The 14,391-nt window shown below is 43.3% G+C and overlaps 1 protein-coding gene across 2 annotated transcripts; it reads right to left on the bottom strand.

Annotated features, from left to right (window-relative positions):
• Positions 1-1,425: 1,425 nt before the first annotated feature.
• itm2bb (integral membrane protein 2Bb) lies at positions 1,426-12,991 on the bottom strand. Of its 2 annotated transcripts, none has more exons than XM_029530220.1 (7): positions 12,768-12,991; positions 3,978-4,166; positions 3,479-3,547; positions 3,079-3,225; positions 2,887-2,997; positions 2,516-2,666; positions 1,426-2,246 (listed from the first exon to the last, which is right to left on the bottom strand). In XM_029530220.1, the coding sequence occupies exons 1-7, from the start codon at positions 12,849-12,851 to the stop codon at positions 2,158-2,160; spliced, it is 840 nt and encodes a 279-aa protein (XP_029386080.1). In that variant the 5' UTR covers positions 12,852-12,991; the 3' UTR covers positions 1,426-2,157. The 2 variants fall into 2 exon arrangements, with proteins under 2 accessions (XP_029386080.1, XP_029386081.1); XM_029530221.1 differs by having other exon boundaries at positions 4,029-4,166; positions 12,768-12,989.
• Positions 12,992-14,391: the final 1,400 nt, after the last annotated feature.

Below are 14,391 nucleotides of genomic sequence, written 5' to 3' on the forward strand. Positions count from 1 at the left end.
CCTGAAGAAAAGGCGACGGCGAGCTACGGCGAGCGTGGAGGGAAACCGCGTGGAACTCTGGGAGATGAAGTTTAGGTCGTTTAAATAAATCAAGCTCTGTGATGAGACTCAGTGATGGAAAATTCAAACTAAATCTGAGAAACTTGACCTGAGAAAGTAAAATGTCCACTTTTAGACAGAAGACAGTGAATGTATCATGATTTTTGATGTTTCTATCGCACTTTAAATAGTCAGCATCCAAAACACTCCTCTTCTTTTTGTCCTGATATCTCTGATATCTTATTTATCAGACGTGTCCTATAAAGTTGTATTTGTTTGTTTGGTCATTGTGATTATTTGGTGGATTTTAACTGACTGAAGGAAACATTGTGGTCACTTCTCCCACCACTTCATCTGCTGGCTGCTTTCGTCATGTTGATCATAATGTTGGATAATAATCTGCAGACTGAAGTACGACTATCTTAAAAGTGAATTTAAGAAATGAAATGCTTCATTACTTTCTGATATATAAACAAACTCAATGACAGAGCAGCTCCAACACACACAGAATAAGAGACAGACAGGATCCTTATTTAAATCCTCAGAGGTTTGCGGTTTTATTCAGTCTCAGATCATGTTGCTGTCGTCAGACAACACACCCAAGAATGATATGCCAGGCATGCGCCGTGTGTGTGCGTGTCTGAAACACTGATGTAAATATAGTAAATCTGAGCCTATATGAAATTTACATTTGTGCATTCAAAGGATCCAGATCTTGAATAGTGAGTGCAGTAATTTCTCTGTTACACCTGAAGAAATAATGTGGAACATAAGTAACTGGATGTAAAGCAGCCTGCCGCACTAAACGACCTTCTCTGTGATTTGTCAGGGTGACCCTCCACCGCTGACCACCTGGCCTGTTTCCCATCATCCACTTGTGTTAGGTCCATCTGATTAGTGCTTTAATCAAGAACAAATTTCCACTGTGATCAGATGACATGGAGGCTGAACGCTTGCCGTGACAGCTGATCCTGTGACAGCCCTCAGAGGTGATGACCTCACACATGCAGTCATGTGACATGACAGAGCTCGGATCAGTGGTAAATGTATTAATCCCGAGATCGCAGCACTTCCTGTCATGTCAGCTGCAACATGCACATACAAACGGCCCCCTTCCAAAGCCAGGTACCAGTTTGGTCAGTGTCCACTCTGCTTTTCCTCCTGTCTCTCCAAAACAGTTTGTAACGTCTTCCTCTTCCTTGTCATGTGCTCAGAGGTTGGCACCGCTTCCTGCTCAACAAACTACTTACATAAGGTTTAAGAGAAATCCAAACATCGACAAGATGGCCAACAGACAAAATCCTGGAGGCCTCAGAACTGTCAGTGATCAAAATCAAAGTTTACACTTGAATACTTTTGAGTCAGAGAAAAAAGTCAGACGGCAGCTGTTGTTTCTGTTGTTTATTGTGTTGGTCTGTTCATGTCTTTTAAGAGATTATATACACAAATTAGTACAAGAAGAGTTATCCAAAAAAATTACACATTCAAAAAGAGACAGACAACCCTCATGAAAAAGATTTTAACGTGAGTGTGTGTTTCTGTGGACTCTCTGCTGTGTTTAAGATCATTTTCCTTCCCTTTTTTCTTGGTTTAAAGCTGAGGAGAGAACCACGTGTCCACACTCTCATTTTAAGACCATTCTCCAGTTAAGAGCAGGTGCAGTGTATTAATAACTACAGCAGACAAAATACACAAAAAAAAGTCTCCTGGGAAATCCAGGCGAGTGATACAAAAGACCTTTTCTCCTCAAATTTATGTTTGTACTGAAGGAAAAGGAAGATTTAACCAAGTCTAATAAAATATATGCTGATGCTATAACTGCAGTTATTTTGATTAAAATAATTTATTCTTTTACACTCAGCGGAGTGAGCTTGTTATTCTCTGAAGGAAACCCCCATAAAGACCTCATAAAGAAAATACTTGACTCTTCACCTCTTTATTTCACAATCGAGGAACGCTTCCCAAACAGCTTCACACTTCACTCACTCACTCAAACTACCTAAAGGAAAGAAACAAAAAAAGGACAGGTGAGCATCAAAAACACAATCTCACTGCACGCCAGTGACTTTAAGAGCAGCTGTGAGCCGGCGGCGCCGGCGGCAGCGGCAGTCCGGCGTCTCATGCCTCACAGATCAGAGTCTCCACCACAAACTTGTTCACAAAGTGACGGATCTTGTGGCAGTTCAGAGCTTCACGTTTCTGCAGACCTGGAAGACCAGAAGAAAGACAGGAACCAGTTAGACCCTGAACCATTCAGCCTTCTCTTCTCTCTAAGGAGGTCCTGACAGTTCAGACTGAACCGGGCTGGTAAGATGGACTGGACATGTTTATGTCCCCTGGAGTCTCATTTAGAGACGGGGATTTTTTATGTTGGAGGATGAAGGAAGGAAAGTGATAGTTTCTACAGGAGATTATCTGTCACTGTCAATAACTGATCACTTAGTAAAGAGGTGATCTAACAGTGTCAGTCTCTTACCCAGAATCCTGTCTCTGCGCTGCAGCTTGAAGGTTTCTTTGCCGTGGCACAGGTTGTAAATGAAGTATCCGAGCTGGTCGACGCGGTCCAGACGTTCCGTCACGATCATTTCCTCATGGACCAGGTAGGACTGAGGCAGGTAGGTACCAGCCTGGACAGAAAAAAGCAGAGAGACACGATCATGACTGAAACCAGCTAATCCCGATGAGAACGTCAAGAAGTTGTTTGGTTGGTCTGAATTTATTGTGTTGACAGAATAAATACAATCAGATATTTGGAGCTGATTTTTCATCATTAATGAGCAGAACTCCTGATCAGATAAAGACAGAAACTTCAGAATAGCAAGCTGCTGCAGAAACATCATCTCTTACCTTCAGGTTTACCAGCAGCTCCAGGAAGTCTCTGGGGGGCATGACGATGGACGTGTTGAGGGGGATGACGTAGCACTTGTTCAGACTCAGGTCCAGATAGGCAGTCAGCCTCTGAGACAGGAAGACAACCAGTTATTTTAGTCAGTTAACCTTTGAAGCGTCAGTGACTCAGACAGAAGATGTCGTCCTCACTCTCTGGAAGTCGTGGACAATGTCGGCCGGGTCTCCGTCGTCGAACTCGGGTACAGGGACGTTGATGAGCTCTACCTCCTCCCTCTCCAGCACCTGGATCCTCTCCTCCACCTGCCACAGGTGTCTGGCCTGCTGGTCCAGCTCCACCTGTGACCAGTCAAACCAGTTAGCTGTGATGATCATCATCTTCATTTAAGTAGGCCGGCGAAATGAATATGGACAGGAACGACTTTAAAACCTTTGAACTCAGATTTAATCTAAACTTGGTTTGTTTACATCCCAAAAACATTTAGTCAGTCACGTCAGTCACAGGTTCAATTTCCTTTTGTTTGCCAACCAATCAGTGACTGCATCTGTGATGACTCATGATGTTAATGTAGGTGAAAGTGCTGAATCGTACCTCCTCTTCCTCCTGGATCATGAAGTCTTCCTCACGGTATTTCATTCCGCACACAAACACCTGACCCTCCTGTAGGAGACAAGGGAAGAAGGAAAGGAAGGATTGGAGGACAAAGGAGACAAAAAGAAGGACACAAAAAACACACAGAACAGCTGAGGATGAGACCATTCTGGGTATTTTAGGATGGATCGTTTGGATCAGGAGCTGCAGTTTGTGTCACAACGCTGCAGAGATGGCCAGCACACAGATCAGATTCTTCATAGACCGGATCCTCTAAAGGATGTGGCCCCTAAACTGTCAAAGCTTCAGATGATTTAGTTTTAGTGAATGGGTTCTGGATCAGGACCAGTGTGGGAGCTGTATGAGCATTGAGGCAGGTCCAAGTCCGGGTTGGCGTTGACCTGCTGCAGCCCGTCAGGTTGAGTCAGGATGTTTACATATTTAATGCTCAGACTCTGACGAACGGTCTGTATGTTCATCACAATGCTGCCCGTTTTACCTCGCTGCTGTCAGGCTCACTTTTCCACCCTTGGCGGGATTGGCTGCTCACCTCCAGGACGTAATAGCGGTAAAGGTAGGCTCCTCCCACCACCACTCCAGACATCATGAGGGCCAGACCAAGGCACATACACCAGCACCAGGCTCGGGACTGATGGCGTACAGCCAGAGCCGCCTCCACATCCTGCAGCTGACGAGAAGATGAAGAAGGCTGATTAGACAGGTTGAGGTCTGGGTATTTCCTCTATATTTATTCATTCAGTTTTAATCAAACCCTGATGAACAGGAGATCACAGGAGATATCAGAGCTACCAATCACTTCCTGGTTTCTGTTTGCTCCCACAATTTCACTTTCTGCTGTTTTTTTTGTTTTGTTTTGTTTTTTTTTATAAATCAAAAACATTATCACCCTCAGAAATGTCGCTGACGCCTCCTCCTCCTCCAACATCTGTGGCAGAGTTTAACAAGCTGCAGAGATAATTCTCCAGACAACAGAATTCCCCTCCATTAAACTCTGATCAGCCTGAAACCAGGTTCATGGTCTGGTTAAAGTCTGCTGACATGAGCTCGGCCTTCAGAAAACCTGTGAGTTAAAGCAGCAGCTACGGATCTCTTTTCTCAATATTTGGCATTGTGTTGTTTGCTTGATTTAAAAAAACTGATTATGCTGCAGATTGTTTTCCTGTTGATTTTCAGCCTCCCTTTCACTCCTGCAGCTGCTCTTTAGTAAAGGGAAGTAAAAACACGGAATAAGAATCTAAGACCAAACAAAAGAACTTCATGTGGATTCAGATCCAGCTCTGATTAACAACATGAAGCCAAACCTGCCTCAACGACCAGCGGCCAGGGTGTGATGGGTGTGTGTCTGTGTGTGTGAAAGAAAACAAAGGCTTGTTTAGATCCACATCTTTTCAAACAGACGGTAACGTGGTGACTCATCAGGAGGGAGAACAGCCTGAAAACCTCCAACAGGAGAGACGGACTAAAGATCGACTGATCGGCAGTCCAGCTCAAACATTGTTGGTACAACACGTGCCATGGAACAATGAGGGAGGTCAAAGGTCAGACGTCGACTCTGGTTACATCAGATGTTGACTCCGGCTCAGGTTTCACTTCCTGCTTTTTGTCAGTGTTCGTTTTGTGTGTTTTCTACAGACAGATGATCAATAGAAAGTTAATCAGCAGCAAGTCCATTCACTGTGTGTGTGTGTGTGTGTGTGTGTGTGTGTGTGTGTGTGTGTGTGTGTGTCTCAGAGTGGGACAGCTGGTGGACTTTGTCCTGGCAGGGAAAAATATGGCATCTTTCAGGACGAGTCCCAACACATTTCCAGCTCCAACCTGCTCCCGTTTCAGACTCTCTGAGGGCGGGAAGAGGCCGATCTGAGGCTGTGGAACCTGCTGTCATTAACCCTCTCCAGCCCAGAGACGTGTTGAAGCCTCCAAACATTGGGCCGTCTTCAAAAATGCGGGTATTTCTCCTTAAACTGCTCAAATAAGCAAAATATATCAGAAATGTTGAAAAGGTTCAAGATCTGACTCATAGGAGCTGCAGTTTATCAGATGGAGGAAAAATTGTTGTGTGTTGTTACATCGTGCATTGCGTTGCTCCAGAGACATCAGATCAGAGGAAGATTTTTATATTTTTTTATCTGAAAGACTTTCTGACACACCTCCATCAGATATCTAGTTGCGTCACAGTTTCCAGAGAAAATTCAATTTCTTGCAGGAATAATCACTTTGATCTTTGTTTTATATCCCAGGATTCATTGCTACAGCCAGTCTCTGAGGATCAGACTGTTAATGCCAGTGTTGTGTTTCATCTCAGTTCAACAGTAACGGTTCAAACCAACGACCTGAAACCACCAAGTTACTGTGAGGAAACAATCGAGGTTGCTCGGCAACACTAACCACAGCGCAGTGCGAAAGGCAGGAACAGCCGGTGACAAACTGAAAGTGCTCCTTAGACCACTTCAGTTCAGACTCCCTGGTCTAGGTGGGACCAGATCTTTGTAGACCAGGTCCCCTGAAAGACTGGCATGTTGAGTCAGTGTCGGGCCATTCTCACATTAACAGACACACAACCCTCCGTGTTGTGTAACAGTGTTGGCAAACAGCCGGCAGAGAAAAGAGGATCCTAACAGTTCTGGTTTTGGATGAAACCACAGGAGGAGGATGTTCCTCAGCGCACAGGAGAAAATGAAGGGGCTCATCAGTCTGTGACCAGCGGCCATCAGGGGGCTTTAATAGAAGTTAGACACTGAAGTCTATGGGAAAATGTCCCTCCTCCTCAGTAAACATTTTCCTGATGAGTTTATGGTCTCAGTCTGAAATACAACATGATGTTCGTTTTTTAAATGAGTCTCCATTTAGAGGAGGAGGGGAGGGGTTAGGGGGTGGGGCTACTGGGTAAATGACAGACTGAACCACCCAAAAAAACCATGGTGTCAAACCAATGGTGACTTCTCGGTCAGGTGTTTTCCAGAAATCTGCTCTATTCTTATCTTAAACATTCAGAATATTGAGAAGAGAGACAGAACAGAAATAGAGGAGCAGAAGTGAGGTGGGAAGAAGAGGAGGAACATGTTGCTGTGACTGTTTGTGAAAGATAAACCAGGTTAAACTCATGAGAACAGGAAGAGACCATTACATAAAACAACTGTGGGAGTTTTTTTATGAACCTCAACATCTGTAGTCAAATCGACCAACAGACAATGAATTTATGTTCATCTTTTCTTTTATTCAACAACTGAATTGAAAGATAATGAAGGCGGTCAGTGTTTCCTGATTATTTAATGAATGGCCTAAATATGAATCAGTGACACTGATATCTGTAAAACTAAAGGGACCTTTTTAGCCAGTGTTTATCTAACATCTGTCTTTGGTGGTCTTTAGATAGAACAGGCTTTAAGGCTCTTCAGACCCAGAGTCCAGGTTTCGTTTTGTTGTCCACCTGAGCTCAGCTTGTGTTTCTGTCTGTGTGATGACAGGTAGAGTATCAGTGTCCAGGACTGATTCAGTTTCAGTCTGCTGAAACTCCATCCTCCAACACACACACACACACACACACACACACACGCACACACTCTTACAGTCAGACTTCAGAGCTTTGACAACAGAAAATGTTGCTTTCTAAATTCTGGTTCACAAACAGTTTAAAATGGTTAAAACCACATGTGACCCAAACTGGCAGCAGATCTCCATGTTGAATGTGAGTCACATTAAAACTCCACCAACATTTAAAGGCTCCACAATGATGAAAAGAAACTTCAGTCAAGAACAATCATTTGTATGGAGCCACCACAGGAGACCAGACAAGACAAAAACAGAAAGGCTAACGCTAAAGAGAAGAGCCACCACGGAGGAAGTCCAGTGACAGGAAACAGGAGAGCAAAAGAGAATGGCATTTTGGTCATCGGGCCTCTTTTTAGAAGGAAAAACAAGATGTCTGTGTCACAGTTTGAGACGGATGAGCTCAAAAACTGAGAAAAGGAGAGGGTTTCCTTCAGTCTGGTTCTTCTTTCTTTCAAGCAGAGACAAGGCTGAGGCCTGAACCAGGTCTGTCCTAGGCCCTGGGCAACTACCTCTGGCTAAATGCCCTATTGCCCTAATGGTTGATCCGGTTAATCCAGTCTTGTGTTTAGGGGATGTTGAAAAAGGATTTAGGGGAAGCTCTGTAGGTCGTCTCAGAACTCTCTGGGGGGTGCTGGGGTCCCCTCGGCCTCCTGAGTTTTAGTGGACGGCACCCCATGGGGGTGAATCCCTGTCTGACTGATTATAGACTAGAATCCTGCACACACACACACACACACACACACACACAACAGGTTGTGCGTTTGTCAGGTGACCTGTTGTACGTGCATACAGCAGCTTCGTCATGATTTCCCTGTGAACTTTACTTCCTTTTCCAATCAGTTGATGCGGTTTGAGTTTGAACAAAATGTGATGAAGGGCAGCCATCAAACAGGGAGGCAGGGCGGGCTGAGTCATTTTCATAAACAAAGAGAGCCAGGGATGGAAATGATTTACATTTATTTCCATATCAGAATGAATCAGCTGCAGAAGGTATGTCGGTGTAAACCACGATAAGCTTTCAGTTCACTGCTGTTTTTATTATTTCACCGCATGATTATTTTCTCCATCAATCGTTTAACATCAGAAAAGAGTGAAAATAAACTTCTTTGAGACAGTGACAGTGTAATTTTAGTTTTTACTCATCTCTCATGAGTTTTCATCTGTTCTTGGATTAAAGGTACAGAAGCTTGTTGCTTCATAGCCTGATGAAGATGAAGGTTCATGGGGTAAAACAAGACCATGTCACTGAGAAAAACTGAAAAACTCATCACAAACCAATCTGACTTCTAATCCTTTAAAAAGAAAGGAGATGTCTTCATGGAAACATCTGCCCCAGAATATCTATAAATCAATAATCCTTCCTAACATCAGCGTCCAACTGACTGTTTAAGATTCCTTACTGTTCGTCTAATGAAGTCAGCAGCAGTTGATGCGATCTGGCACGAGGCTCACACAGGAAGCATCAACACGTCTGTAAAAGCAGTGATGTAAAAATAAAGTGTCGCTCCCACAACCTCGCATTATCACCACGGTCCACGGTAAAGTGAGGTCAGCTCCAGCCGGAGTGTCTTAATAAAGCATCCTTAGAGCTGCTCTCAGATAAACCTGCCTGCTGCTCCAGAGTATCAGCTTCTATCAGACTCACTGCAGAAAATGTAAACACTTCCAGAAACCACACTGTGATGTTTCTATTCCCAATCGCTGAGGTCCAACATGGCATGTGACCATCCTCATTAATAATATCTTGACACTTTGTTGGGCCAAATCGAGTCCACTGTATCTGTCACTCAGTTTAGTCTCTGTTCTCTGGAATCGGGGAGAGAAGCTCAGAAAACAAAAACTCACTAAAAAACACACTGAATGTTTCCTTCTTTTCCAAAGTTCCTCTCGTGTGTTTGGGTCGTTCTAGAGCTGATCTGAAGTTTCTATCTTTATCTGATTCGTACTTCTTCTCAGTCTTTGGAGCTGTGACATCAACCAGCACAGCCAATAGGAGTGACCAATGTAGAGACGTGACTCTAGACGTCACTATCAAAGATGGAGGAGGAGAATGGATGGATGAACACACAGAAGGAGTCAGAGAGTCAGACTGATCCAGATCTGAAATAACTTCTGTTTGAAAGAGCTGATTCTGCAGTGTAAGGAGGAAACAGGAAGAACAATCAGGAGGAATAAAGGTTTTTGGCAGCATCAACACTTCTGAAAGTAATCAGACAAACAGAGCAGACATTCTTCAGTCACATGAAGGTTTGCGGTGTCATTGTCAACATGCTGTCCAAACTCAAGCTTTTATTTTAAATTCTTGCTTGTTTGTCTCATTTAACCTGAGCTCTGTCTGTGCTGCGTGCACAGATAGGATTAGATGGAGTTAATCAGCGTCTTATCTTTACTAGGCACAGTTGGACTTTTGCAGATTAACAGTTTCCTTCTGCTGACGGTGCTCATGTTCAGGTCCTTAATGAGCACTGCTCCGTCAGAAACAGCCATCACCTGCTCAGCCCCATCCAACAGGGAGACATTCTGTTTGTGGTGTGGACAGTTTTTCTGATCAGCTCTGATTATTGTGTGTTGAGGGAGAGCGTTTGTCATTGTCCAGGTGCTTTCAGACACGTTTGGTTTGTGTAACAATCGGAAACACTTGGCATCACCTTATCTTTGACTTTTATGGTGTTCTGTGTATTTTCTGACAGCTTCATGTTGTGTTGTGTTATGCTGAATGTGTTGGTGTGTGTCCTCTGGCACTCTGAGTTCACCAACGTAAATCCCCAACAATAAAGTTCATTTGACTCAAGTGAAGTCCAGAGCAGCTGAAAGAAATGAAATTACAACAACGAGAAACTGTAAATCAATAATTTGTTTACATGACTGATTATTAAAGGGAGTGTTGATGGTGTTTTTATTTCAGCAGCACTCCAAAAACACTGTAATGATATCAGGGAGTTCAGGGAGCAAAGTCCTGAACAAAGGCCATGAACCAGACCGTCTATAAAGGTGACAGACGTGGGCAGACGCCACATTTGCTGGCAACATCTGGAGTCACGGCTCCAAAGAATGAGCAGAACTCCTGATCAGATAAAGATAGGAATTTCAGATTGGTTTTAGAACAACCCAAAAACATGAGAGGAACTTTTCTTTGGTTATTCTGCTTTACACGGTTTTGTTCTAGAAAATGAAGAAACAGTCGGTGTGTGCTTTTAGTTTGTTTTTGCTTTCTGAGCTTCTCTCTCTCCGATGACAGAGAACAGAGTCTGAACTGAGTCAGAAACAATTAGCTGACCCTGAATATGAGGAGACTTTTTTATAAGAAAAAGGCCAAAGTGGGGATTTCAACTCTCATTCCTGGCAGAGACCTGAGCATTTTTTCACTTTCTTTTTGAGAGAAAATCACAGCGACGTCAATCAGATTATTTTCTGTAAAATAAGCTGCAGCTTCCTGTCCACCAGGAAACAAACTACATCCCCTTTTGTCTCCAAAGCTGCCGGTCAAACACAGACGATAAGACTAATGCAGGATCAGCTAAATTGGGATCAAGCTAAATAGTGAGCTGGCTCTATTTTCTGTCTCAGGGGTCAGCTGGTTGGTCTCTTCTGTCAAGCCACCTGAAGACGCACAAAAACAACAACTAACAAGAAGCTGCACACGGTGCCAATTATGATTTCATTATGATTGTTTGTGACAAAGGAAACAAGGGAAGTCTGTGATCATAGAATAGTCTCTGTTTGTTTCCTTCTGTGAAACAAAGAAAAAGCGTTTTGAAGAGGGAGAAGGGAAATTCTAGAAAAGTAAAAGGAAGAGAAAGAGATGTGAACGACAACAACACAGAAAATAAAAGACATTTCCATGGCGTCTCAGGTGATACTGGCAGATAAATCAACGATTGGTCTGCGGCGCCTTTTTTAATACAGGCTGTAGTTAGCCTCTGTTAGCCTTAGCCAGTCATAATAAACAAGTAGCTGAGTTTGAGTCTTTGTTCAGGAAAAATCCCCCCAGAACAGGAGAGGGGGGTCTGCTGCCTGTCGACTTAAACCCCCTGAAGAAAAACATTAAGCTGCCATTATCAAGATGAATCAGACAGACTGAAACCTGGAACTGGGGTGAAAAATAAGCCTCATTAGCACAACCACAAAATAACCACAAAAGACTGAGTGTTATTAACCTGCCACAGAAGATCAAGAGAACAGATCAGTCTCAAAGAGTCAAAACCTGAAAACTCTCAGTGTGACTTTAGTTGTCATCTATTCCACTGACTCGTCGTATGATTCTCAGCTCTCCAAAGTCATATTCATCCAATCAAAAGGGAAAACAACTTGTTTGAAAATCTGCAGACGGAGTTGAAACTTCCTGTGAGAAGCAGCTGCGTAGCTTTGAGGACAGGGTGGAGACGGGGCCTCGAGCGGTCTACACCACAGCTGAGTTTACAGCTCTGAGCTGCATTCAACGCTGAATGGAACGCTAAACTGATGAAACTGGCAACAAAACTTGAACGCAGCAAGTCGAAAAATAAAACACCCTGAGCAGGAGCAACAACAGACAAAAGGCAGGAGGCCACAAGGACACGTTCGAGATAAAATTCCTAAAGCGAACCCTGGAGCTCGGTCCAACTGGCTAGTCTGCAGACCTGAGATCACAGATACACAAAAACGTCAGACTCCTGTACAACAACTGAGCTTCAATTACTGCTCCTGTGGACCTGACCTGTAACTTCTAAATGACATATTCTTCAACTTCTCTGCAATGCCTGCAGAGAAGCAGTCTGTTATATACTCAGACACATAAAGTCAACCTCCAAGCTCCCTTTTAATGTGTAATACATGTTTTATTCTAAGGTACTTTCATTATAACCAGGAGAGTCAATATGAGACTACAGTTTTGTTTTTGGAACAATTTTTGTTTTATTTTGGAAACTTCAGGGTTGTGTGGACGAACAGTAACCGACCCCCCTCAGTCTGTCCCTGATTGGGTCACATCAACCTGGACAGGCTGAGACAAACATGGAGGATGAATAAAAGTGTTCCTGACCTGCTTGTGTTTTAGCAGCTGCTGTTCATTTACATTCATGATTTCAGAGGTCAACCTGTCTTTACTGTTCCTGTAGAACTGTAGAATTAAAGTGTCTGTGTGTAGCCTCGCTGTCTTCTGATTGGCTGACTGTTCTCTGAACCATCCACTGAGAATACAGCAGGTTTCAGGTAACACCAATAAATCCAAAACCTGCTAAATTGGATGGTAGGTCCAGGTGGGCGTGGCTGAGGGGCGGTGACCGCCTCGTTATGACATCACAAGGTTCCAGAATTCCTGAAACCTGAACCGGATTTAGATCCGGACACCTTTAACCCTTTAAACATGCGACATGTGGACATGTCTGCTCTCAGTGAGACACACTTTTCAGCAGAAACAGCAGCTTCTGGTTGTGATGAACTGACCGGCAGGTTGAGACAAACACGGACAAGTTATGTAAAAACGATGTTAGAAACCGATTCAGATTAAATTAAAACATCTACTTCAGTTCAGACTTTTAAAACGTGGAGGCAGAACAACAACACAACAGAACCGTTTCCCTTCACACTTTAAAAACAACACGCAACAGGCGGAAGGAGCCGGACTCACGATAAAGTAAAGTCATCAGAACCGACCGGACAAATTCAGCCGGTAGTTTAAGTGAAACCGTCCGGACCGGACTGATCGAACAGCTCGCTGCTAACAGCCATCTTTACTCACTTTGTCCTCCTCCGGAATCAGAGTTTCTGCGTCCTTTTTCACTTCTTTCTGGCCTAAAGCCGAGTTAAAAGACACCTTCACCATTCTGAAGACGAACCGGGGACACACGGCCGACGGGAGAAGCCCGGAGTCGGACTAGACAGAAGAGTTAGCTCCGAAAGTGAAGTCGAAGAGCTCCGCTCCGCTTCAGTCTGATCTGTTGTGATAATAGCGCGTTAGGCTAAGCTACGGAAGAGCACGGCGGCTTCCGGCTCCGCTGTCACAATAAGAGCATGGCTGCCGAACCTGGCAACATTTCCTCAGGAAAGACCCCAAATAGATGTATTTTTTAATAAGAAACAAACAAACAGCTGATCAGACGTCAGCTTCACTTTATTTAGCTTTCATTCAAAAGATCTCTGCACCTTTTACTGACCACATAACAAACACAAACAGAAAAAGTACACACATGCAGGCAAAAGTGGAAATCATCTGAAATGGAAAGTACAAACATAAGAATAGAAATAATTTAACAAACTTAATCTGAATTGAATTTATGGTGTAACATCATGTGAAGTGTCTCGTCACTGTTTACAAAAAAAATAAATATATAAATTATATTGAATATGCACATGAAGGCAAAAAGAACATATGTTTTATGAAATAAACGCTGCAGTTTTTGCTTTTGTGGTTGGAAAGTAAATGCAGTTGATGTTGAGTTGCAGGGTTGATGTTCTGTGGGGAAAAGCGCCCTCTGGTGTTGGGCTTCACTGTGACTTTGAAGTATGGTTATGATGGCGTCATCCAGGTAAAAACCACCGCCTGACTCACAGGTAGACTTCAGGATGAAAAAACATCCAGCTCCAAAAAGTCAAAAAAGGGAAAATAACCGTTTGCTTCATACAGCCGCAGTCCAGGCTTCTTATTTTGAAGTTGAGCACGCTCCGTTTCCGGTACAGCGCTGGTTTCTTATGTTTGACTTGAGTTTACACTCAACCGGCAACAGAGCTGGTTGCCAGATTCAGGTTCCTATCCCCCGCTTTAATACGAAGCTGTGGAGACTAGATGTTCAAGTTACTGACCATAAATAAATAAACAGCAGTTGTGTTAATGTGACTGTGGACAACAATCAGTGGCAACAAATACTGTCTCAAAATGTTGCACATTTCCAGCCTCTTTAGATTTTTGTTTTGTAAATAAAATACACAAAAGAATTAATTGTCATAATTCAATATATTACATTAAAAACATAAATCTGATGCGGCTCTCAGTCAATCACACAACAACAAAAAGATCTGGGAGATGAAATCAACTGAGGATATTTTCACCGTCCAGATCAGGGAAACCTCGGGCTGACCATGAGGGAAAACACACAAGGTCCAATAAATCTAAGGCATCCCTAACTACAGCGTTACATCCAAAAGAAAATACTGACTAAAGTTTCTAAATATGAATAAAGTTTTGAAGGTTGAACAGAATTTTCTGGACTGAGCTGAATATTCAGTATCGTTCCTGCAGTCTGTGATTAAACTCTAACTAAACCTCAACAGTTTCTTCATGCTGTTACTCCACAGTTTAATTATCAGTGTGACTCTGTCAATGATTTCAGAAGATCACCACCCTCCTTGAATCTCTCCCCCAGGAT

The sequence above is a fragment of the Echeneis naucrates genome, chromosome 21 (assembly GCF_900963305.1).
Source record: "Echeneis naucrates chromosome 21, fEcheNa1.1, whole genome shotgun sequence".
NCBI lineage: Eukaryota > Metazoa > Chordata > Actinopteri > Carangiformes > Echeneidae > Echeneis > Echeneis naucrates.